This window comes from Oryctolagus cuniculus, chromosome 13 (assembly GCF_051225735.1).
Source record: "Oryctolagus cuniculus isolate XC-2025 breed Fujian yellow rabbit chromosome 13, ASM5122573v1, whole genome shotgun sequence".
NCBI classification, from domain to species: domain Eukaryota; kingdom Metazoa; phylum Chordata; class Mammalia; order Lagomorpha; family Leporidae; genus Oryctolagus; species Oryctolagus cuniculus.
Window position 1 is genome coordinate 9,272,800 of NC_142879.1, and position 26,684 is coordinate 9,299,483.

The 26,684-nt window shown below is 39.6% G+C and overlaps 1 protein-coding gene and 1 long non-coding RNA gene across 2 annotated transcripts in view; one reads left to right on the forward strand and one right to left on the reverse strand.

Moving 5' to 3' along the window:
• LOC108178230 (uncharacterized) overlaps positions 1-26,684 on the reverse strand; it is a 78,708-nt gene that overhangs the window by 42,785 nt on the left and 9,239 nt on the right. Inside the window, exon 3 of the long non-coding RNA XR_016219476.1 lies at positions 6,641-6,696. This is a non-coding gene — a long non-coding RNA (uncharacterized LOC108178230). The remainder of the gene's footprint in view (positions 1-6,640; positions 6,697-26,684) is intronic.
• On the forward strand, positions 92-4,406 carry RGS1 (regulator of G protein signaling 1). Its single transcript, XM_070054907.2, has 5 exons — positions 92-324; positions 669-749; positions 1,185-1,246; positions 2,736-2,899; positions 3,594-4,406. Exons 1-5 carry the CDS (start codon positions 179-181, stop codon positions 3,777-3,779), a joined length of 639 nt encoding a protein of 212 aa, XP_069911008.1. The 5' UTR covers positions 92-178; the 3' UTR covers positions 3,780-4,406.

The window sequence follows — 26,684 nt, forward strand, 5'->3', positions numbered from 1 at the left end:
ACATCACTGTATGCTTTTTTCTTTAAGACATACGTCACGAAACACCAAGAAAGGAGGAACTTCCAGCGTCTGCGGTAACATCACTTGATAAACAGGCTGCTTTGAAAAGCAGACACTGCCTGCCTTCCCTATATAAAGCAGCAGACACATTAACTAACAGACACTCGCCGAGAGGACCATGCAAGCAGCAGCCATCTCCACGCCAAGGCTGGACAGGATGCCAGGAATGTTCTTCTCTGCTCACTCTGCCCACTCAAAGGAACTGAAAGAAACTGGTCACTCACTTCTAGACGACAAAACACAAAAAAAGAGGCCTAAGACTTTGTAAGTTCATTCGGTGTCTCACTTACACTGCCTTCAATGACAAACGGATTGTGAATGAACAAAGAATTGGGGCATTTAGTTTAGCCAAATCAGAGCAATTACCTGTTGTGACTTATTAGATTCTACTGTATTAAAAATCATGTTGTGGTACTAAATTAGGTGGGGACTTTTCCAGACATTAAGTAATAAAAATGGGCTCTATCTTAATATAACAAAATGTTTCATCAACTATTTTTATTATTGTCTTATGTTCTTAGATCAGTTTATCCCATGCTCTTTAAATTTTACAACTGAAATGAATTCTACTGAACAAATATGAATATTAACTTCTGTGTCTTTTGCAGTGGAATGGACATGAAAGCATACCTGAGATCTGTGATCCCACATCTGGAGTCTGGGATAAAATCTTCCAAGTCCAAGGACATGTACGTACTTGAATACACTGAACTGTCGTTATCACTTACAAGAGCAACCTCTGTAACAGCTCTATATCCTAGTGAGAAATTAATACTGCACGTAGTGGAATTTGTTTCTTTCAAGTAATATATCAAATAAGATTAGACTACATGAGTACCAAGGTAAACTAAATACAAACATATGTGCATATATTTGCTATTTATTTTTGCACTATCAGATTTTATCTATTTGGATTTTTCAAACTTTATTGGCAGATATTTTCACAAATATGATAATGCTAGGGAAAATTTTGTCTTTCCTAGAAAATTTTAGTAAGATTTATTATAACTAGAGTAAGTCTTAGTTTGTAAAAGTAATTAAAATGTAACAGCCACCCTGACTTCATTTGTGCTTGCAAAAAAAAAGGTATTTTATTACTTTATGTATATTTTGTCCACTTGCAGACTCTCTGCTGATGAAGTAATGCAGTGGTCTCAATCCCTGGAAAAACTTCTTGCCACCCAAGGTAAGTACAGATTAACTACCAAAAGTTGTATTTTGATTTTTCTGTGTTCACTGATAAGTTCAGCACAGATGCCTCTGTGTAATATATTGTTGGCTAACACTAAATTCTGCCACCAGCTTCTTCCAGGGCTAATAGATATTCCCCTTGATTAGTTCAGGAACAAAATTAAAATTTGTGCTATGGCTCTGAAGTTAAAAGTTTAAAAATAAACCAAATATCTCAACATACAAATTTCCATTTTGAAAGCCATCTGAAGAATGGATACTGTACAGCTGGATTAAAGCTCATGATTAATTTATTCAATTATTTATTTTATCAGATAGTCACTAATTCACTCATTCATCCCACCTTTATCTGTCAGGTACTAAAAATACACCACGAATTCAAAAACAAAAACACAGTCCTTACTAAACAGAAGGTATTTGAGGCATACAAAGTAAATGAGTACATTAACCATAACGTGATAAATTTAATAACCAGGATTTGATGAAGGCTTTTTTTTTTACTTGTATGTATCTCATAAATACAACATTAAGAACATGGTAATTCTTCCTACCACACCCGCCCTCTCACCTACTCCCCCCTCCCCCTATTTCCTCCTCCCTCTCTTGTTTGGTCTCAGAAAGAAATATAAACAGAAAGAAAGGAAAAAAAAGAATGGAATAATTAAAAAAAAAATAAGATAATCTTTCCGCAACAAACCAAACAAGGGCTGTGATAGAAGGCTATTAAATACAAAGAATCCGGTGGGAATTTTTTGAGGAGAGACAGTAAAGAATGAAATGAGCTTGGCCTCCCCTTGTAAGGGACATTGTTTTTCTATCAGAGCTAGAGGTGTAGATAAGCTTGGTTCTATCCAGAGATTTATCCTCTTTTCCCCAGAATCACTCTCAGGAGTCTTGCATGAGAATTAAGTAATTCAACCTACTTCACCCATTTTGTTATCTGACTTAGTCTAAAACTCAGCCAAACAAAGAAATGACACAGCAAAGGCACATAGAAAAGTCTCAGTAATACCAGCAAATAAATTCAGGACATAAGGCACACAAGTAACATACTGACCTCACATTTTTTAATTAAAATGAATCGATTGGAAAATTAGGTTTGTTAATTATTAACATGATATTAATGCCCTTTCAATGTCTGCTTCCCTAAAATACTTTAAAATACTGAACACTCTGGCTAAGACTTTGTATATTTTAAAAAGAGATTGTTTTATAATTAGCAGAGCAGAATTTCAATTTAAACAGCAAACAGAAGCAGAGCATAGTTCCGCAGCCACAAGGAGCAGCTCTGTGACTCAGGGAAGGTTTGTCTGGCCCCAGATTCCTCTTGCATCAATGAAGGATTCTCCAAGAACTTCCTTTTGATAAACTGTGATATAGCTAATTCAGCCATCTCTTCCTTTTGTACACAGAGATTGGGCTAGTACTCTTCTCATAAATTTCTTCAATTAATTTAATTTCTCAATTCCCTCCTTTTGTTTTAGCTGGTCAAGATGTCTTTGGAAATTTCCTAAAGTCTGAGTTCAGTGAGGAGAACATTGAGTTCTGGCTGGCTTGTGAAGACTACAAGAAAACAGAATCTGACCATTTGCACTGCAAGGCAGAGAAGATATATAAAGCCTTTGTGCATTCAGATGCTGCTAAGCAAGTGAGTATTGAGTTCATGACTATCTGTGTGTGTGTGTGTGTGTGCATAAGAACATAGACACAGAAATAGCTCTCAACAAGCACAGCACAGGATATTCTATTCGAATATCACTTTACTTCCATATGTTTAAGTAGATTCATATAATTCAGTGCAATGATAACATAATTCTCTATATTTGTGACTCAGTATAAAGAATGAAAAGACTGATTTTGTAAAATTACCTACTGTGACAGGGAGATGGGACATGGCATTCCAGGCCAGGTCTATATGCTCGAGGGCTGATCTTCCTGCTCTTAGATAAGGATAAAACAGATTCCTATAATACATAAAGTTGCAGCAGCAAAAATATTTCCAGTTGGGAGCAGTGCCCACCTTCCAGTTAAATACGCTTTGTCCAAGCAGAAAATACCCACATAAAGAGTCCTGTCCTCTTACTAATGTTAAAGGTCCACATTACTCTTTCTCTGATACCTGCACCTCCTTCTGTGCGTCTATACAGTTCAGTGTCAGCCTCTTTCGTATCTCCCAACTAGAGTACGAGCAAACCTGGAGTATCTAGCAAAGGCATTCCAGAGAAACGTGAACGGTTTTAAATGAGCATGTAAAGTGATTTTCTTGAAATGCTTCAGAAAACAACAAAATAAAAATTATAACAAATGAGGATTGCATATTAATTAGTTTGGAATCCTTTCAGATCAATATTGACTTTCGCACTCGAGAATCTACTGCCAAGAGAATTAAAGCACCAACTCACACATGTTTCGATGAAGCCCAAAAAGTCATATATACTCTTATGGAAAAGGACTCCTATCCCAGGTTCCTGAAATCAGATATTTACTTAAATCTTCTAAATGAACTTCAAGCTAATAGTCTAAAGTGACTGGCTGCTGGCAAAATGGCATTAGAAGATGGTAACAAGTACAGAAGGAACATGCCAGTGAGGCTCCCTGAACAACTTGCCCTTTTTGGGTGACTCAGTAGGTCCAGGAGAAGAACAAATGATTCCGAATGGATTAATGTGGAGGTTGTCCAGGTGTAAGGTTGAAGTATAAGCAAAATGAAAATTGAGAGACTGCAGAAGAAAGGAGATGCTGTGGTACTATCATAAGATACAAGTGGACTTCTGCATTAGAAAATCCTTCTGAATTGGAAACTGTAGTTGCACAGAAACTGTGAATAAAGGTTAAAAACTGTTTACAATGTGCTATAAGGTTCAAGGTCAACTGACATTTATGCCATGTATTATTATATAAAGATTGTATCGAGCTGCTGAAATCTATTTTTGATGATTATCTGAAAAAAGACATGTTTCAAACCCCCTATTATTTACACAAAGGTTTTTGGTGTTGTTTTGTCTATTTTATTGTTTTTGGCTTGGAAAAGATAAAGTCAACAGTGTATCTAAGAGTACTGCTCTTAAACTAGGAAGTCAGAACATACTTGTAAATTAAGTTATGATAGTATCAATAATAAATGTGAGTTTTCAATTAAAAACATATAGAAACAAGTTTTGTTTATGTCTCCTACTTTTTAAAACTGGCATTTATTCCTTAGATTTAAAAAGAAAATCAAACAATTGTCTTCTTTCAGCCACCTATTCAACATTTAAAACCAATACACAATTAACATATTTTAGGTGCTCTACTGGGCAAAATTCATCACTTGTCTCACATTGTTCTAGAACGATGCATACAAATCAGACACATATAGTATGATCTCTTGCATTTAAACTTGAAATCAATGAGAAACTAATGAAGTCTTTTAAAAAGGAATGAAAAGTTATTTCAACAAATATTCTAATTAACAGTTAATGTTTTACTGTGATTCAAAGCTTATAAAACTCACATGTATTTCTCATTTAATGTTTCCAGCAGTCCTATGAAAGTTGAGAATCAGAAAGATTAAGTCACCAATTCTCAAATGTAGCTAACTCAAATGTTGACATATGCACACGTGAACATGCACACATGGGCACACACATATACTTCTATTTCAGGGCCCCATCACAGACCGACTGAATCAGATTATTCAAGGGTATGAGAACCTATATTTAAAAGGAAACCTCAGGTGACTATGAAGGTGATCTGATAATCCAGAGAGTAAGGGCAGTCACATTGCCAGATATTGCCCACAGTTTCTGCCTATGCAACCTATGATTTCTACTATGCAATACCGCCACCCACTGACCAGAGATATTTCCTAAATCACTAAAGTGTAGCAGTAGTGTCACTTAAGGATAAGAGATCCCTTTCGAAGGGATCACCTACAGAGCACAGAAACTAAATAAGAAGACACATATTCCTGAACAGCCTGTGCAGCTGTATCTCCCAATTACCTGTGCTCCAAATCCTACTCAATCATCCGTCACCCTACTCCACAAGGAAATGCGATGCATGTTTTCACAAGCTGGCCCAGTCATAGGCACACAGTGATGGCAAGGGGCATTATACAGATCAGGTTTAAAAGGTTTTACGGGACAGAGTCCAAACTGGCTCTATGCTTCATTCCATGCTTTCATTGTATCATAAGAGAAACTTTGAATGGCTATGTCATTTCCTATGATGTATGAAATGAAGTCCGAATGTCTCCTCTAGACTTAAGCCCTCCCAGTGTGACCTTCACAGTAGAACTGCCATTACTCCCCCGGATTTCCTTCCTACCTTGATGTTCTCTGGAGTGTTTGCCTTTACTTGAACAAGCCCTGGTATACACTATCTTCAGCCTTTGGTTAATTTCTACTCTATATCTTAAATGCCTTTTACTATCCATTTCCAGTATTCAAAGTCCAACCAATTCTTCCAGACTCAGATGGACTTTTTCATAAAACCTCTCTGTGGTATCTTCCACCATTATGTGGTTATTTCAATGGCTGAGGTGAACTGCAATCCATACAAACAGGACACTCTGCTCCTATTTTAAGTACTCCTGTCATCAGAGATAGAATCCAGGCCTTTAAAGACTGTGAGGAGTCAGCACTACAGCTATCCAACACTACACATCGGTCATAAAACAAACACTGCTGGTCTTTGTCTTCATGAAATGCGATGTGAAGGAGCTGCTCGATTTTGGACAGATGGTCAAAACAAGCTTCTCAACCCTCTTCATCTGGTGGGAAAGAAAGTCATCCTGACTGCACACTCTCAGACAACAGAAAATGTTTGAAAAATAACTTTCTTCTCATTGGCATTTTTGTTATAGCACGCAGTTTCCTGTGACTAGTACTAGTAACATCTGAACTTTAGAAATCTGAACCAATTGCTTGATCTGAGATTCTCAGTCCATAGGCTATGTTCTGCTGTGACACGGAAGCAGCAGCAGTGAACAATGCAGAAGACTAAAAATTCTTTTGAAAGAAAAACCATTTAAGTTGCTCTTACAGAAGTAGAGAACAGAACAGAGGTTACTAGAGTCAGGAATGGGGCAAGACAGGGGAGACAGAGGGAAGGTGAGCAACAGGCACCAAAATACGGAGATTGAGAGGAATAAGCGCTAGTGCTAGTGCTCTACAGCCACAGAAGGGGGCTACAGTTTACAGCAATTCACTGTACATGTCATAGAGGACTAGAAGAGGAACTTCACAATCTCCCAACATAAAATAATGACAAAAGTTCAAACAGATGTACATCTAATCACTCTGATTCATTCATTATATATTCTATACATGAACTGAATTAATTACTATGTGGTATCACACAAATATGTATAATTATTATGTATTGATTAAAACAATTTTTAACTTACTTTTCTCAGACTCACTTACATTGCTTCCACTATACCTATCCCAGAAATCCAGGCATCTGTGAAGGTAAAAATAAAGGTAATAACATTACCCCCAAAATACACATTTACCCATTTAGCCCACATAAGATAAATAAAAGGTCAAATTTCTTTTTTTTTTCTGTATGCCAACATGGGCTACATTATTTTACTAGTTTGAAGATAAGAAATTTTGAAATTGTGAGAAATAATAGAGTAAAAGGCAATTCCTAAATGCCACAGATATAAATTATTACAGAGTTCATGGATTTTTGTCAAGCCCAAGAGAAAACCATATCTACAGAATAAAAATCACTAATCAGCTATAGAAATGATTCCATCCTTTATGTTGAGTTTTTTAAAAAAATATTTTATTTATTTATTTATTTCAAAGAGTTAGAGAGAGAGAGAGACAGACAGGGAGAAAGGTCTTCCATCTGCTGGTTCACTTCTCAGATGGCCAGAATGACCAGGGCTAGGCCAGGTTGAAGCCAGGAGCTTCCTTCAGGTCTCCCACATGGGCAGCAGGGACCCAAGAACCTGGGCCATCTTTCACTGCTTTTCCAGGGCATCAGCAATGAGTGAGATCAGAAGTGGAAGTGGAGCCACCAGCTATTAACTGGCAGTCATATGAGATGCTGGCATTGCTGGTGGTGGCTCTACCTGCCAGGTCACAACACTTACCCTGTTCCCTACATTGAGATTCTTAAAAGCTAAAAATATGTCATCCCAAGTTCCTACTTTATGCCTAACCTAAATGAAATCTTCCTGGGGCCAGCACTGTGGCGCAGCGGATTAAGCCACATCCTTCACTGCTGGCATCCCAAATGGGCGCTGGTTTATGTCCCGGCTGCTCCACTTCCAATCCAGTTCCCTGCTAATGCACTTGAGAAAGCAGCAGAAGATGGCTAATCTGCCATCGACACAGGAAACCTGGATGAAGATCCTGGCTCCCGGTTCAGCCTGGCTCAGGCCTGGCTATCGCAGCCATTTGGGGAATGAACCAGCAGATGAAACCTTGCTCGCTCGCTCACTCTCTCTCTCTCTCTTCTGTGTGTGTGTGTATGTGTGTGTATGTAACTCTGCCTTTCAAATAAAAAAAATTTATTTTATTTAAAGTAAAAAATAAAAATCTTTAAATTAAACTTTCTTACAAATAAGATAGTGATAAAATACAGATAGCCTTCTGTGGAAATTTCTATAGAGTAAATATTTGATTGATTGTTTACATCTCAGGGGTTCCTTTGTCTTGAATTTTAAAGCAGGACAAAAAGAAAGACCAAAAAGAAAAAAGGAGATGTAGAGAGGGAGGGAAAGGGTGACAGAAGAGATGAGGGAAGCAGAAAGAGAAGGAGAAAGAGAGAAATTGACTGAGAATTGACTGAGATCTTAAATGTTTACATGTGGGTCTTCAACAAGTTCATGTAAATTACCTACTTGAAAAAACCATGCATGGACTTCAAAAATTCTTTTGCACCAAAATAAACTCACACTAAATTGTTATAACAGGTCTGAATAAGATCTAATTTGTGGTGCTAAGAAGAATATCAGTGCAAAAAGAACCCCTTTCAAAGCAACATGAACTATTCTAAAACTGGAGCAAAAGCAAACCTTAACTTTACGGTGAAGCTTGGCTGGAAGGATGGTGAAATCACTGATGCTTCAGGAAGTTTATGGGAATTGAGGCGGGACGTAGCTAGGGTTCAGGGAAAACAACAAGAGGGAAGTTCAAGAGGCTGTAAATGCTAGGAGTTCTTGTTCTGCTGATCTGAAAATGCCAGCTTGAAGACCAGCTGGCTTAGAGACTGCCTGTCTGCTTGCATGAGGTAATGGCCAGCCCAGGACACTAGCACCTCTCTATCCAGGACTCCTGGTTCCAGGACTCCCCAGCAACAGTGATCCACCCGGGATACCAGTACACCTCCACCCAGGAAATTAGGCAAAACTCTCCCTGGCAACAACTCTCTCTCCCTTCTATGAAAATATGGCTACAAATTCACAGTTCAAATCAAACTTGGAGCCCTGAACTCTTCTCAGAACCCAGCTCCTACAGTCCTATGGAGTGTACTCTTGCCTGTGACTCTGGGAGAAGACTCTAAACGAAGTCATTCTTCGAGCCTAAGGTAAGCCCTTTCCAAGCCCTGACTCTACCCTGCCTGTAAAGTGTATTTGCTTCCTAGAATAAATCTCTGCTGCCTATGCTTGCTGTCTATGTGAGCCTCATTCAGCTTACTGTCTGAAGTTCAAAAAACCTGTCCTCCATACCTACAACAGGGACAATGCCCCAAAGAAATCAACATTTACCAAAGGATAACATTTTGATTGGTACACATTGTATACATTTATTGAAATGTCACAACCTATAAAAATGTACAATTATTACTAATTTTTACAATGTTTAAAAAAGAAAGGATAAGACTATGTGGAAGATGAAATCTACAGAGGCAGACCATCCAAATCAAGTTATGAAGCATACAATAATCTTGTTCATGTCCCAGTTGTTTTCAACAATTAGATTAACACCAGAAACAATCACCAACACCATAGACATATAAATGCTAAGTTTACATAATTCTGACTGAAAAGCAAACTTTCTGGTTTCCAAATAAACTGGAACAAAAGTTTAGCCTTAATGAGTGCCAAAACTAGTGCGCCCAGATGAGCCACAGATAAGAGCAGAATTATTGGTGGAAATTTTAAACAGTGGGATTAAGACTCTGGAGTGTTTCTTGGAAGAATTAAAACAGGAGATGAATCATGGCTTTCCTGGTACAATCTTGAAGACAAATCACAATCAAAGCAATGGCTACCAAGATGGAGAACTGATCCAATCCAAGCAAAAGTGGACTGATTAGAGCAAAGGTCATGGCAGTAGGTTTTTGAGATGCTTAAGGCTTTTGCTTGTTGACTTTCTAGAGGACCAAAGAACAATAATATTTGCTTATCAAGAGAGTATTTTCTGAAACTTAGCCAAACCTTTAGCAGAAAATACCCAGGAAAGCTTCCGTAGGCCTCCTTTTCTTCCATAAAAATGCTCCTGCTTATTCCTCTCATCAAACAAGGCCAATTTTGCAAGAGTTTCAATAGATAATCATTAGGTATCCACCTTACAGTCCTAATTTGCTTCCTTCTGACTTTTTATTTTATAATCTTAAAAACCTTTTTAAAAAAGATGCATTTAGTTATTTGAAAGGCAGAGTTACAGAGAGGCAGAGAGAGAGAGAGAGAGAAAGATATATATATATATATAGAGAGAGAGAGAGAGAGGGCTTCCATCTGCTGGTTCACTCCCTAGATGGCCACAATTGCCAGAGCTGCACCTATCCAAAGCCAGGAGCTTCTCCGGGTCTCCCATGTGGGTGCAGAAGACCAAGGTCCTGGGCTATCTTCTACTGCTTTCCTGGCCATAGCAGAGAGCTGGACTGGAAGTGAAGCAGCTAGAACTCAAACTGGCATGCAAATGGGATGCCGGAACTGCAGGTGGCGGCTTTACCCACTATGCCACTGCGGCAGCCCATAAAAACATCTTTATAGGGCACTCATTTTCATTCAGTTAAAAATGTACAAAAAAGAGAGATTGAATTTACATAATTAAATTCCCAAGACTCTCAAATTTATAGGGTTAAATGGCTAGTATCATTGATTACAAAATTGATTTGACCTTGAAGGAAGTTGAGAAATAAAGTTTATTTTTTATCTTTTAATTCCATTTTTTCCATGAAATTATCAAAGTCCCTGAATATATAATTTGATGATTTGAATGCCTGAATTGTGGCAATTTTAATATTTTATCTTCTCAAATTGAAATTTTAGGTTTTGGCATTGTGGCGAGGTAGGTTAAGCACCTGCCTGTGGTTCCAGCATCCCACATGGGCACTGGTTTGTAGCCCGGCTGCTCCTATTCTGATCCAGCTCTCTCTGCTCATGCCCTTGGTAAGTAGTGGAAGGTGGTTCAAGTGCTTGGGCCCTTGTACCCATGTGGGAGATCAGGAAGAAGCTCCTGGCTCCTGGCTTTGGATCAGTCCAGCTCCAGCTGTTGTGACCATTTGGGGAGTGAACCAGCAGATGGAAGACCTTTCTTTCTGTCTCTCCCTCTCTCTGTAACCCTGAATCTCAAATAAATGAATTAAAAGAAAAATTGAAATTTTAAGCAAAGAAAGATTTTGCTGTAATTTAATTTACTTTACAACCACCAAAATTTATAGTCATGAATTTGAATCTAAGTGCATAAGAACCAAATTCATAAATCCACAGGGACCGCATTTTGATTTGAAATAGTTATTTAGGGAAAATATTGTAGGATTCATGAGTGGAAAAGGAGTGAAGCTTGCAGGATTGGGGAACTGATTTGTTTAAATACAAAATGGTGCACTGTAAGTGATTTTTTTTTCAATTCAAAAGATTATGTTGTTCTTTATAATTTAATGTTCACATCCTCTCGTCTGCTTCATTGTCAAACTCCTAACCAATATTAGATGTCTCACATGTACCTAGCTAAGTATGAAAACCTCACATATTTTAGGGACATTCCGATTGTACATACTATTTTGTCACCCAAAAGAAAAACCTCTCCATCTCTCAAAGGAAATCTAAGACTGCTAAAATGTTAATTAAGCTCTCTTAGTAAAGAAGAGTTATTGAAATAGTACATTCTAATAGACACTTGATTTGTCTGTCCAGGAAAAAAAGGTATTTTTTTCTATATTTGATGTTCATTTTTATTTGTTACAGTATTACACACAGGGAAGATATAATCAGAATGGATCTTAAAGAATAAATACAACTGCCTCCAGTGCTGGCATTCCATATGGGCGCTGGTTCGAGTCCTGGTTGCGCCACTTCTGATCCAGCTCTCTGCTATGGCCTGGGAAAGCAGTAGAAGGTGGTCCAAGTGCTTGGGCCCCTGCACCTGCGTAGGAGACCAGGAAGAAGCTCCTGGCTCCTAGCTTCAGATGAGTGCAGCTCTGGCCATTGTGGCCAATTGGGGAGTGAACCAGCAGATGGAAGATCTCTCTCTCTCCCTCTCTCTCTCTCTCTCTGCCTTTCCTTCTCTCTTTGTATAACTCTGACTTTCAAATAAAATAAATAAATCTTTTTAGAAAAACAGTAAGAGATCAACACTTTCTGCATTGGTTTCATCTTTTACATTCAGCTTTAAAATGTTCAACTTGAATTGTCCATTAAAACAGACTGTACTCCTAATCTAGTACATTTGTTAAAAAAAGAAAATTGTCAATTAATTTGGGATTTACAGATAACCCACTGTGAACAAGTAATTGGAGGAACATGTTCCCTTATTAAGAACCAAATAAAATATTTCCTAGAATGTTTATTGGCCTAATTTTGACTAAAATGATTATAATTCATATCTATGCAGCCAGAAAAAAGTACCAAAATTATAGGGAAGAAGCACAAAATATTCCTTGCTCAGTGATTTCTTAATTCATGCTTCAGAATATTAGACTCACCTATGTATTTCTAGAAAAGAGTCTAGATCATTTTCTAAAGGCTAGTCAAGAAAAGAGTCTAATCATTAATTGCTAAATTAACAGATTCACCAGTAATGACACCTGCCATATGTGACAAGTCATGTCAGGAGCTGGAGACACTGAGATAAGTAAGGAATAGCCTTCAATATTTGAGAAAGGTCTTCCTTTGCCGTTGGTTCACCCTCCAATGGCCGCCGCGGCCGGCACGCTGCGACCGGCGCGCTGCGACCGGCGCACCGCACTGATCCGATGGCAGGAGCCAGGTACTTCTCCTGGTCTCCCATGGGGTGTGGGGTGCAGGGCCCAAGCACTTGGGCCATCCTCCACTACACTCCCTGGCCACAGCAGAGAGCTGGCCTGGAAGAGGGGCAACCAGGACAGAATCCGGCGCCCCGACCAGGACTAGAACCCGGTGTGCCGGTGCCTCAAGGCGGAGGATTAGCCTAGTGAGCCACGGCGCCGGCCCAGGTCCACTTTTTAACAACCCGCTCTTGCAATAATAAATCCACTGTCATAAGAACCACATTAATGGCCGCATCTTCTTGCCCCCAAGACCTGATTACCTATTGATGGTCCCACCATCACATCAACGAATTAAGTCTCAACATGAGTACTGGTGGAGACAAACCTGATTCCTTTCTCTTTTCTATTTTCCACTTTCTACAGAAAGCACTGCTAGAAACAAAGGAACCTAGGTAGGCATTTGAAACGGTGGTTAAGTCATCACTTTGGGACTCCCGCATCCCATACCAGAATACCTGATTTGAGTCCTGGCTACTCTACTTCTAACCAGAATCCTGCTAATGCACACCTTGGAAGGCAGCAGGCCATGATTCAAGTACATGGGTCCCTGCCACCCAGGTGGGGGACCTGGACTGAGTCCCAGGCTTCTGGCTTTGGTCTGGCCACAGCCCCCACTGTTATGGTTATTTATTTGATGAATAAGCTAGCAGACACAAAATCTCTCTATCATATATATATATATATATATATATATATAATATATATATATATGCCTTCCCAATACAATGAAAAACATTAAAAAGAAGAAGAAAAGGAACCTGACATTACAATGCCACACCTAGGCATGATAGTCATACAACCCACACTGACATTTTTGATAGGGATAAATAAAACTGACTCAAATTTGGGGATTATTTATTGGAGCAGTTAGGGAGTTTTCTCCTAAGGAATATAAATACATTGAAATGAATTTACTTTGCTTTCAAAAAGAAACAATTCCTTAGTTCATCTCGAAAGATATACATGGAGCCATCCTGGAAAAAATAGCAATCGCTCCATCACAACATAGTTTTATTTAGTTCCCACATTAGGTGGAGGTTATCTCTCTAACCTTGTGATGTTCTTTGAGATAGTGCTGCCTGGAAAAGAGGATGTAAGCTATGGATGAGAACAATATGTGAAATACTTATTTCAGATGCAACTTCAGATAGGAAGTGCCAAAAACAACATGAAAAAAAAGGAGGTGAAGGCTAAGAAGCAGGAAAAGAATAAGTGATGGAAATTTTTACAACTGATAAAAAACTAAGTGAAAACACGTTGGCCACACAACATTGTGTTTTGCTTTTTAGCTTATTTTTTAAGGAATACAAATTTCACAAGTACAACTTTAGGAATATAGTTATTCTTCCCACCATACCCACCTCCCACCCACACTTCCACTCTCACTCCTCCTCCCTCTTCCCTTCCCAGTCCCATTCTCCATTAAGATTGATTTCAATTAGATTTGTACACAGAATACCAACTCTATCTTTTTTTTTCTTTTTTTAAAATATTTATTTTTATTTATTTGAAAGACAGAGTTACAGAGAGGGAGAGCCGGGGCGGGGGGGTCTTCCATCCACTGGTTCACTCCCCAAATGACCACAATGGCCAGAACTGAGTTGATTCAAAGCCAGGAGCTAGGAGCTTCTTCTAGGTCTCCCACATGGGTGCAGGGGCCCAAGAACTCGGGCCATCTCCTACTGCTTTCCCAGGCCATAGCAGAGAGCTGGATCGGAAGTGAAGCAGCCAGGACTCAAACCATCACCCATATGGGATGCCAGCATTACAGGGCGCGGTTTTAACCCAAGTAAAGATTTCAACAATTTACACACACACGCACGCACACACACACACACACACACAAAATGTCAGAACTGTTTTACAGTTAACTCTTATAATACAATTCATTGAGGACAAAAGCCTTGCATGGGAAGTAAGTGCACAGTGACTCCTATTGTTAATTTAACAAGGTATTTATGTATGATGTCAGTGATCACCAGAGGCCTTGACATGAGCTGCCTAGGCTATGGAAGCCTTCTGAATCCAAAGACTCCATCAGTATTTACACAAGGCCATAAGTAAAGTGGAAGTTCTCTCCTCCCTTTAGAGAAAAGTACATCCTTCTTTAATGGCCACTTCTTTCTACTAGGGTCTCACTCACAGAGATCCTTCAAGTAGAACATTTTTTTCCCACAGTGTCTTGGCCTTCCATGCCTAAAATGCTCTCATGGGATTTTTTAGCCAGACGAGGAAGCCTTAAAGGCTGATTCTGAGGTCAGAGTGCTACTTAAAGTGATTTTCATTCTATGAGTCTGTTGTGTGGACTGCTTCCCATATTGGAACATTCTCTCTCCTTTTTAATTCTATTATTATTATCAAACACATGATCTAATTTATGTGATCACATTAACACTTAATCCTATCTATATGTTCACTTTAACACTTAATATGATTACTTAACAATTAAGATGGCATTTTTAACACCTAGCTTAATGAGATTTGGAGTCCCATAGCAAGTTTTTAAATTGTACCCTTAGAATTAAGTCCGTAGGAATGTACACAGAACTAACAGCTTTACAGTTACAAACTTCCTTCTCCCTCTCTTATTCCAACTCAGTTTTTACTGAAATCCATCTCAATTCACTTTATAAACATATGATTAACTCTACGTTAAGTAAAGAGTTCAACAAATAGTATGAAGAGAAAACCGGAAAAAAAAAAAAAAAACTAAACTGCTCCTTGAGAGTCAAGACAAGAGTAGCTCAAGTTATCCCTTCTCAAAGTGTCAATTTCACTTCTACAGATTTCATTTTAGGTGCTCTATTACTTCTCATAGATCAGGGAGAACATATGGTATTTGTCCCTTTGGGACTGGCTTATTTCACTAAGTATGTTGTTTTCCAGATTCATCCATTTTGTTGCAAATGACCAGATTTCATTTTTTTTAACCACTGTAACATTGTGTTTTCCACTCACTAATTTTGACTCAGTTTAGGGCTACATCTCACACTAATATAAATACTTTGAGATTATAACTGGTCAGTTGCCTAGTACTTTTCAGAATTTGAAGTAAATGTGGTGGATGGCTCTCAAAAGCTCAGTGGCTAACCTGAGATTCAGACAGGAGGTATGAATTCAGGGCACATCAGGCAAACTAAAGGTGTGACTCACCAAACTGATTCCCCTCAGAGACCAAGAAACTACCTTTCAAAGAATTCATCCTATGATAAGAGATTTGTGATAGAGAAATTTGACCTAAAAACAGACTAAACTGGAAAAAACAAGCTACTTTGAGCAGGTGGCTGACAACATATTTGCCTTTGGTTCAGATCCAAAATCTGAGGGAGGGAGGAGAGTAATAAAAGTGTGATAAACACTCAAAGGACAAATTCACTGAATGTTCTGTAAAGCTTTGAGAACACACAGGACAGGAACAGTGTACTGCCCAAATGCTGATAAAGCACTGTGGTGAAAGAACTGACAGGATTCTGCACTGAAGGCCACATCACTCTACATCTCAACAAGAACTAGAAGAGGTGTCTTGTATCAGCAGATATCACCAACACTGCTAGCAAACATATACAGCAGCCTAATTCCTTATGGAGATGCAGTGGCCTGGAGAGGTTATCACTGAACAATGCCCTTCCAGCCAAGTTCTGATTATTTGAGAAATAAAATTAAAATATTAATGTGGAGGCCAAAAGTCACCAACACAAGCAGGTCAGAGAACTCAGTATTGGGAGTTTGTTGATTTAATACAGAATTAGGCCGGCGCCGCGGCTCACTAGGCTAATCCTCCGCCTTGCAGCGCTGGAACACTGGGTTCTAGTCCCGGTCGGGGCACCGGATTCTGTCCCGGTTGCCCCTCTTCCAGGCCAGCCCTCTGCTGTGGCCAGGGAGTGCAGTGGAGGATGGCCCAAGTGCTTGGGCCCTGCACCCCATGGGAGACCAGGAAAAGCACCTGGCTCCTGGCTCCTGCCATCGGATCAGCGCGGTGCGCTGGCCGCAGCGGCCATTGGAGGGTGAACCAATGGCAAAAGGAAGACCTTTCTCTCTGTCTCTCTCTCTCACTGTCCACTCTGCCTCTCAAAAAAAAAAAAATACAGAATTAGATTAAATTTGCTACCCAATTGAAAGTAATGTTGGACAGAGGCAGCATTTCCCATTGGAAAGTCCTGCCTATGAAGCAAAGTGAAATGACATTGTGGTCAGTCTCCTTCTGGAAGAGAGGTAGGGGACAGGGTGAATTGGACAGCGAGAAGGATCTAGAATGAGTAATAAAATATAAGATAAGTACCAGTTGTGGCCTCAAGAGGAAATGAAGTAAGTGGTATGCTCCTTGAGTACTTCACACTACTGATCTTCCTTTGTAAAGATTTCTCCTTTCTTCCAGTTGCTTGTGGATGCTCACTACATAAAGCAGTTCACTCTGGATGATGTAAGAGGTGAGCAGTATCGACACAGTGGTGGCCAAGGTACCCAGTCTCTCTCAGAACCCCTAGGTGCTCATTCCTCTTGCAGCTAGGAACACAGGCTGCTGGAGCTCCCTCTTGAGTTGCACTTCAGAAATTGCTCAGGTTTATATGCCCTCTTTAGGAACAGTCTGTAGCCAATGAATGTTCACTGTAGGATCCAGAGATCAGCCCCTTTACCTTAATGGGGTCCAACTGAAGGACACTAATCAGTTCCAAAGCTCTTTCTAACGTCATCTGAGACCTCAGGTGCAAAATATCATAATTGTGGGGAGCAACTGGGAGCAACTCGGACTAGACTAAGTTACTGGAATTAAGACTTATTCTATGCATCTGCTCTCCCACAATATGGCGCTGAGAAGGGAAACAGCTTCTACACAGCTGCCTCCAGTTCAACCAATAAACTGTGGGACCTGCTCCTGATTGGAGGAGAGCAGCATACTCGGCGTGTGGGTAGCAGAGTTGGGATTGGTGGAAGAGGACTATAAAGGAGGAGAGAGACGGCATGCACCAGGAACATCTAAGGGGAACACCTGTGCAGCCCCCGAGAGAGCCGGCCAGCGGTGTGCCGCTCCCCTGCGGAAGTGGGGAAAGTGGCCAGGGGGAACCGCCCTTCCACGGAGGTGGAAGGGACTGTAGCCAACCCGGGAAGGACCAGCAGCCAACCCGGGAAGGACCAGTAGCCAACCCGGGAAGAACCAGCAGCAAACCCGGGGAGGGCCGAGCAGACGAAAGAACAGCGCAGGGTCCTGTGTCGTTCCTCCACGAAGACGGGGAGCGACATAATGGTGCCGTGACTCGGATATGAAGCCTAGGCAGGGTTTTGTGTCGTTCCTCCATGAAGAGGGGGAGCGACATAATGGTGCCGTGACTCGGATATGAAGCCTAGGCAGGGCTTAGTGTCGTTCCTCCATGAAGAGGGGGAGCGACAATAATTTGCTTAGAATTTATAATCCACCTACTTTCCAAAAGTTATTTGAACTTTAGGAGTCACACCTGGTTGTTAACTCAGCACATTATGTAATAGAATGAAACAAGGCAACATTAGTTCAAACTTCTGCTCAATATTTATAACAAATATTTGTTAAGGCTATTCTGTAAATACAGTGCTGGGCCATGTGCTGCGACCAGAAGGCACATATTTTGCCGTCAATACCATCATTTAATCTGGAAGACGGCATGTGTAGACTTCAGTGCAAGACAGGAAGATGAAATGCAGAAATGACATTCACAACTCTAACATACAGGTTCTTTAAAAATTCATGGAAAATAGAATTAAAAGATAAGTATATTTTGACACAAAAAATACTGAAATCCATGCATAGTTTCTCCTTGGTATGTAGTTTCCATGAATAATTTGAAAACCTTTTTACATGGTTTTCAATATTTTTACCTCAAAATAAACTTGTCTTTTAATTCCATTTTCCATAAACATTTTGAAGTATCCTTATATGTTATTTCATCAGTTCCATAACAATACTGTTAGGTAGAATGAGCAGTTACTATTTCTATTTTATAGATGGTTAGTAAATCAAGGTTCATCAAGGTAAAGCAATTTACCCACCTAGTGGCAGAATTATTTTTTACAACTATTCTTTTTCACTACTGGTAAATATTACTTGTCTGGATAATGGCATCATCCAACTAAATGATGAAACTTCTCAATCATAATCAAAAAGCTTCTATAAGACATTCATTTCTATATCTGCTATTTTGAGAATTTGCTTTATCTTGCTTGGTATCCTTAATCATCATTTAAAACACTTTCAAAGTATTCAGTGTTCCTGGGTTATACTACTGCTCAATTACTCTTTCCAGCTTCACAGATTAGAATGACAACTTGATTATTCACTCCTTAGGTATTTCCACTACTATGAAATTGCTACTTCACCGACGGATATGTGCCTAATAGTAATCAACTGTAAAAATAAAGAACACAGAATTCAACTTTTAAAATATTCAATTCCAAGGCTAGACTTTTGAAATGAACCCAGTGGTGGGTTATGAAATAGACATGGTTGACTCAATTTTCTAAGAGAAGGAAAAAGAGTAGAAAGAGAAAATGTGGGCAAAAAGCAAAGAAAATAAATAGAAGGACTGCAGATTTTGAAACTGGGTTAAGGCTAACTGGAGGTCACAGAGAGTTATCAGAGTAGCTGACCAGCTGATCATTACAGACAGGGCTACAAGGCCTACATTCCTTAAATATTTGAGGGCAACTGCTTGGAAAACCGGCTGTGGATCTATAATGGGAGAGTCCCTGGAAAGAAGCTGAAAAGCAGAGAAAGAATTTTAAAATTATGGATGAGAATGACAAAGAGTTGGGCCAGGATCAAAGGAAACACCACAAAGCAGAATGGTCATGGGCTCTGTGAGGTACAGGCTGCCAAGGAGAGTCAATTTGAGAAGTCCTTTTAAGTTGCTGTAGGCCTGCTGTGTTAGTTTCCTGAATCCCAAAATGGCCTATCTCAAAGCTAACAGGAAGCTTCTGGTTCCCCAACTAGAAGCAAGGGATAGCAGGAAGGCTGGGAACTGAAGCAGGGAAATCAAGGAAGGAAAATGGAGACCACGAAAGGAAGAAACAAGAAAATGTCCTGCTGAGGTCTGAGTGTGTCCCCCGAAGTTCATCTGTGGAAACAATGCCTCAGTGCGGTAGTGCTGGCAGACAGGGCCAAGTGGGAGGTGTTTGGGTCATGGGGCAGAGTCTTCATGGATGAATGAATATTTTTCTCATGTGACTACATCGTTGTTTTCCTAGAACTGGCCTAGTTACAGGCAGAATGGACTCTATCCAGCCAGGTTGCCCCTGAACCCTGCTTCTTTGCTACACGCCAGATTTCCCTTCTGCGTTCTGCCATGAGCTGAAGCAGCTGGTGGCCCTCACCAAGTGTTGCCACCAGACCATGGACTTCCCAGCCTCTAGAATTATGAGCCAAAATAAGCCTCTTCCTGTTATAAATGACCCAACCTTGGGTATTATGTTACAGGGAGAGAAAATAGACTAAGCCACATCTCTATCATGATGGACTGACACAAGATCAACGTATCAACTTGTTGAACAAAAATGATGTTTCCATTTTCGGTGTTGTTCTCTCCCTGACAGCCTAGGTCATCTGCACCTTATAAATCACCTTAGGATGTGTGTGTTAAAATTAACTCTATTTTTATTTCAATTAATTAATAAATTCAACATATTCGCATTTATCAAAAAATATCTTATTTCAAATAAAGTAATTTAAAAGTGCCAAAAATTGATTCTTGGTATTTTCTTTTTGAAGAACCTAATGTATGTGGTCTACTTTACTTAATAATTTATTACATTGTTTCATAGGAAAGGTAATTTACTAAGCACATTAAAAGATAAGCAATAGAACAATGATTGCTGGTACCAACTAGTCTCTTAAGTAAATGCTACTTGCAGCATCAGAGGAAACAGACAACATCCCGGTGGCTTTATATAACAAAAGTCCGTTTCTCCAGTATGTCAAGTCTCTGTTTGAGAGTGTAGCAAAGAGGTTCTGTTCTGAAGCAGCCATTCTGAGATCTATGTCACTCTCAAGGTATGCTTATGGAGTCAGGCTGCCCATCAACATCCAGCTGGCACAGTTAGAACAGAAGCAGAAAACCCCACAGAGGTTTTCATGGAGTGAGGGCAACAGGATAATTTTCTTCTACATTTTATTGACCAAAACTAGCTCCATAGTCTCAGAAATCCTCAAGGGTGTTTGGAAAATGTAGGTCCTAGTTGGACAGCCACTTCCAAGTGACAAATCTATACTATAAAAGTGAACAGTGAATATTTAGTAGACAATCAAATCTTTTCTGCCCTCAGGTTAAGTAAAGTACAGGAGAGGAGTGATCCATAAAATACACAATTTCAATATAAGGTTCCTCCTGTGGACAAAGTGTCTGAGAGAGCTTTCTCTGCAAAAAAGAAAAGACATTTCTAAGCCACCACGTGCAGTAGCTATTGCAAATAGCAGCAGTTAGCTATCTGACTCAGTTTACACTAACTTTTCCTTATAAAACCCATTGGTGTTTACAACATATACCAAATGCCTTATCTTTCAGTCATTTAACATTTTGATTATTTCATTTCAGCCCAAGCAATAACTAAATATATCCTTAGTAAATCTCATAGTTTCTTACTTTTGTTTTATTCATTGAATAAATTTTATTGTGACAGAGTCCACACTCATCTCAAACACTGTCTATGGGAGTTGGAGATAGATTTTTTTTCTCAACTTTTATTTAATAAATAAAAATTTGCAAAGTACAACTTTTGGATTATAGCGGTTTTTCCCCCCATAACCTCCCTCCCACCCACAACCATCCCATCTCCCACTCCCTCTCCCATCCCATTCTTCATCATGATTCATTTTCAATTATGGAGATAGATTTCTACCCTTATATGGAATAACTTCAATCTATTTGCCTTTCAAATCTCTCCATTCTCTCAAAATCCAGTTCATATCATTCTTTTCTACAAAGCCCACAACCAAAATTGCTGTTAAATTATCTTCTTCTAAATTCCTGTACTATTTTCCATATCCACCCTTTTCTTGGCAATTAACTATAGGGACTTGTTTTACCTCCCTTCAATTGCCAGCTTAAGCTGGTTTTTGTTTTTTGTTTTTTGGTTTTTGGTTTTTGGTTTTTGGTTTTTTTTTTCTGAGTTCCTATTTCCTATGGAAGCTCTTTGGGGGAAGGCAAGGGTTCAGGCATTACTTTATGAATCCCCCAAACATGTAGCATAAAGCTTTCAATAATGACTGCTTAGAGATATATTTTACTTTGGAAATATGTGTGAGAAATTCCAGCTGTCTGATACATTCAATCTTGTTGGGTGAAAATAAAAAAAAACATGCATAAAAGTGCTCTGTAAACTCTCAGTTTCTTTTTTTTAAATAGAAACTCATTCCTCATTGGAGAATGCTGGGCATCCAGCAGAATCTGTTCCCTCCTTCACCTAGCAGACAGGTACAGCTATTCTTACATTTCTCAAGAAGACTGTAAGGGCAAGTGCTTTCCCTGGCAGGTACAATGCCAGTTCGGATGTCTGCATCCCATGTTACAAGTGCATGGGATCAATCTTTGGCTCCTGCTCCAGCGCCCGATTCTAGCTTCCAGACAATGCAGACCCTGGGAAACTCTGGTGATGGCCCAAGTAACTGGGTTTCCTACAAGCTACCTGGATTGAGCTCCCAGCTTCTGGCTTCAGCTCCAAGGCCATGGTTTGCAATTGGAGAGTGAATCAGCAAATGGGAGCTCTGTCCCCCTTCCTCTTGCTCTCATCCTAACTAACTAAAAGGAAGGAAAAGAAAAACTTGATAATCTAAATATGTTTTATTTCCAATACAACAAATAAACTATCAGAAATAAACAAATAAAGCTAATAGTGAATCTGATTGATATGTCCCACTGAATATCCCAGGCTGTGAGGTAGTAGGTGACCCTCCCACTTTGTTCCTCTTACTGTTGACTGAAACCTACATGTACACACAGTCAGAATTAAGCATGCAGATGACCATGTTCCACAGCTGCCCATCTAGGCAGGGTCCCTGGATGACTTTGGGAAACAGAGAATGTTTACTTGTCCTGTTACTTGTGTGAGACAAGCCACCATTATCTTTGGAGTCTCTGTTACAGGCCTTCCTCTAGTCAGTAATACATTTAGTATTATTGTGTTCTCCCTGAACATTAGAAAATGAAACATCCTGTATCCAATGGCTAATCAAAAAGAATGGCCACAAGAGAGAACATCACCTAATTAGAATACACACTAGATGGTGATTTAAAAATTTCACAGATACACTGAAGATATTCCAAATACATTTCAATAATAAGACTGGTAGATATGTTGTTATTAATTGATAGGGTTTGAATGTGTCCTCCAAAAGGCATATATCAAAAACTTAATCCCAATGCAACAGTTTTAAGAGGTGAGACCTTGAAGAGTGATTAGGACAGGGGACAGTCTGCTTTTTGAGTGGATGAAGTCTGTTAACAGGGAGTGGCTGAGGGACGGGGCCTTTGGTACAGTAGCCAGGACTCCCATATTCCATGTTGGCTTGCCTGATTTAAGTCCTAGCTCTGCTTCTGATCCAGCTTTCTCTTAATGTGTATCCTGGGACACAGCAGTGATACACCAAGCACTTGGCTTCCTGTCACAAATGTGAGAGACCTGCTTTCTGTCTCTGGCCTGGCTGGGGGCCTCGTCTGTTGTGGGTATCTTTCTCTCTCTGTCTTTCTCTCACTCTGTACGTGTGTGTCTCAAATAAAATAAAATAAATTTTTAAAAGGCTAAGTTTGGCTTTCTTTCCCCTCTTCTGCCCTTTTGCATTCCACCATGTGATAATGTAGCAAGAACGCTCTTACCAGATGCTGCTGCCTTACTCTCGGACTTATGAGCCTCTGGAACTCTGGGAAATAAATTTATGCTCAGTGTAAACTACTCAGTCTCAGATATCCTGCTATACCAGCAAAAAACAGACTAAGATACTAAGGAAAAGCTTCAAAGAGAGAGATAACAGAACTATGTTAAACATTGTATCTTAAAAATGCATTAGTATTCCAGAAAAAGCAATTACCAAAAATATATAATCAGCAGAATTTTTTGACATATACTTGATAATAATTCTAGCGCACATGGTAGCTCCAACCATAGGCTGAACAATTCAGACATCTGGCACAAACTTGATTTCACTAATCCCCAAACTTTATTTCATAACTGCTCACTTGTGTTTTATTGTATCAGCATATATGTTAATTGGAAAGCTGACTAAAATCAATAAGGATAAAATCATATATATATAGTTGATATTAAAGCTAGAATTTAGTAACCAATGCAATGTTCTCTATAGAATCTTGAGTCAGTCTAGACAGCCCAAAAGGGACTGAATAGCAAATGTGAAGAATTACAGATCTTCTTCAGCAAAGTTAAGTTGAAAAGAGAATAGGATTAACAATTGGGATTGCATCAAATTGAGAAGTTTCTGTACTGCAAAAGAAACAGTCAGGAAAGTGAAGAGGCAACCAATAGAATGGAAAAAAATATTTGCAAACTATGCAACCAATAAAGGATTAATAACCAGAATCTACAATAGACATTTTTCAAAAGAGGAAATCCAAATGGCCAACAAACACATGAAAAACTGCTCAGGATCACTAGCAATCAGGGAAATGCAAATCAAAACCACAATGAGGTTTCACCTCACCGTGGGTAGAATGGCTCACATTCAGAAATCTACCAACAATAGATGCTGGCGAGGATGTGGGGAAAAAGGGACACTAACCCATTGTTGGTGGGAATGCAAACTGGTAAAGCCACTATGGAAGTCAGTTTGGAGATTCCTCAGAAACCTGAATTAACCCTACCACCCAACCCAGCCATCCCACTCCTTGGAATTTACCCAAAGGAAATTAAATTGGCAAATAAAAGTTGTCTGCACCTCAATGTTTATTGCAGCTCAATTCACAATAGCTAAGACCTGGAACCAACCCGAATGCTCATCAACAGAAGACTGGATAAAGAAATCATGGAATATGTTCTCTATAGAATACTATACAGCAGTAAAAAAAATGAAATCCAGTCATTTGCAACAAAAATGGAGGAATCTGGAACACATCATGCTGAGTGAAATAAGCCAGTCCCAAAAGGACAAATACCATATGTTCTGCCTGATCGGTGACAACTAACTGAGCACCTAAAAGGAAACCTGTTGAAGTGAAATGGACACTATGAGAAACGGTGACTTGATCAGCCCTTGTCCTGACTGTTGAGGAACAACTTACCACTTTATTCCTTTTAGTATTTTTTGTTCTACATAATACCATTGGTTGAACTCTTTAATTAACACACTACAATTAACACACTATTATTCTTAGGTGTTTAAATTTATCTCAAAAGTGATCCATGTTAAATATAAGAGTGGGAATAAGAGAGGGAGGAGATGTTCAGTTCGGCACATGCTCACTCGGACTTACCCCTAATGGTAGAGTTAGAAACGTGCCAGGGGATTCCAATTCAATCCCATCAAGGTGGCATGTACCAACACCATCTCACTAGTCCCAGTGATCAATTTCAGTTCACAATTGATCATAATGATAGGACTAAGAACCAAAGGGATCACATAAACAAGAATAGTGTCTGCTAATACTGATAGAATTAAAAAAGAGAGAACAATCCAACATGGGAAGCAGGACACACAGCAGACTCATAGAATGGTAGATGCCCTAAACAGCACTCTGGCCTCAGAATCAGCCTTTAAGGCATTCAGATTTCGCTAGAAAGCCCATGAAAGTATTTTAGGCATGGAAAGCCAAGACACTGTGGCAAAAAATATGACCAAAATGAAAGATCTCTGTGAGTGAGATCCCAGTAGAAAGAATGGGCCATCGTGAAGGAGGTACCTTTCTCTGAAGGAAGGAGAGAACTTCCACTTTGACTATGGCCTTGTCTAAATAAGATCAGAGTTGGCGAACTCAAGAGGCTTCTATAGCCTTTGCAGCTCATGACAAGAGCCTAGGGTGATTACTGACGTCATAAACAAGAGTGTCAATTGTTGAATCAACAACAGGAGTCACTGTGCACTTACTCTCCATGTAGGATCTCTGTCCTTAATGTGTTGTACTATGTGAATTAATGGTAAAACTACTACTAAAACAGTACTCTATACTTAGTGTTTCTGTGTGGGTGCAAACTGTTGAAATCCTTACTTAGTATATACTAAATTGATCTTCTGTATATAAAGATAATTGAAAATTAATCTTGATGAAGAATGGGATGGTAGAGGGAGTGGGAGATGGGATGGTTGCAGGTGGGAGGGAGATTATGGGGGGAAGAACCACTATAATCCAAAAGTTGTACTTTGCAAATTTATATTTATTAAATAAAAGTTAAAAAAAGAGATAGGATTTGGAAGGTCTTAATAAGAACAGTAAACACTAGCAGACACTGGACATTAACTGTATGACACACACTATGCCATTAAGTATGTCTCACACAAACTTACAAACTTCAGTAACTTGTCCAAGGCACACAGCCAGTTAGTAACCTAACTAAAAACACCACATAGGGGCTGGCATGGTAGCATAGCAGTTAAAGCTGCCGCCTGCAGTGCCAACATCCCATATGGGTGCCGGTTCTAGTCCCGGCTGCTCCACTTCTGATCCAGCTCTCTGCTATGGCCTGGGAAAGCGGTGGAGGATGGCTCAAGTCCTTGGAGCCTTGCACCCACTTTGAGACCCGAAGGAAGCTCCTGGCTCCTGGCTTTGGTTCAGCACAGCTCCAGCTGTTGTGGCCATGTGGGGAGTAAACCAGTGGATGGAAGACCCCTCTCTCTCTCTCTCTGCCTCTCTTTCTCTCTTTGTGTAACTCTTACTTTCAGGTAAATAAATAAATCTTAAAAAAAAAGATACCACATTCTCTGCTCCTGCATAAAGGACTCACTCATTCTCCCATTATTTCAACATAGAAGGCTATAAGCTTTATTATGCCATAGACATTTTTGACAGTATGGGGAGTCAAATGCATGAAATAAAAGAAACAAAATCACAAAGTAAATAAGTTATTTTAAAAAATATTTATTTACTTGAAAGTCAGAGTTACACAGAGCGAGAAGGCGAGGCAGAGACAGAGAGGGAGAGGTCTTCCATCCACTGGTTCACTCCCCAAATGGCCACACAACAGCCAGAGCTAAGTTTGTCCAAAGCCAGGAGCCAGAAGCTTCCTCGAGTCTCCCACATGGGTGCAGGGGCACAATTACTTGGACCATCTTCCAC

Coding starts and splice junctions, on each gene's coding strand:
- RGS1 (XM_070054907.2), top strand. CDS start 179: ATGCAAGCAGCAGCCATCTCCACGCCAAGGCTGGACAGGATGCCAGGA. Junction 325..668: donor AAAAAGAGGCCTAAGACTTT/GTAAGTTCATTC, acceptor TGTCTTTTGCAG/TGGAATGGACATGAAAGCAT. Junction 2,900..3,593: donor ATTCAGATGCTGCTAAGCAA/GTGAGTATTGAG, acceptor GAATCCTTTCAG/ATCAATATTGACTTTCGCAC.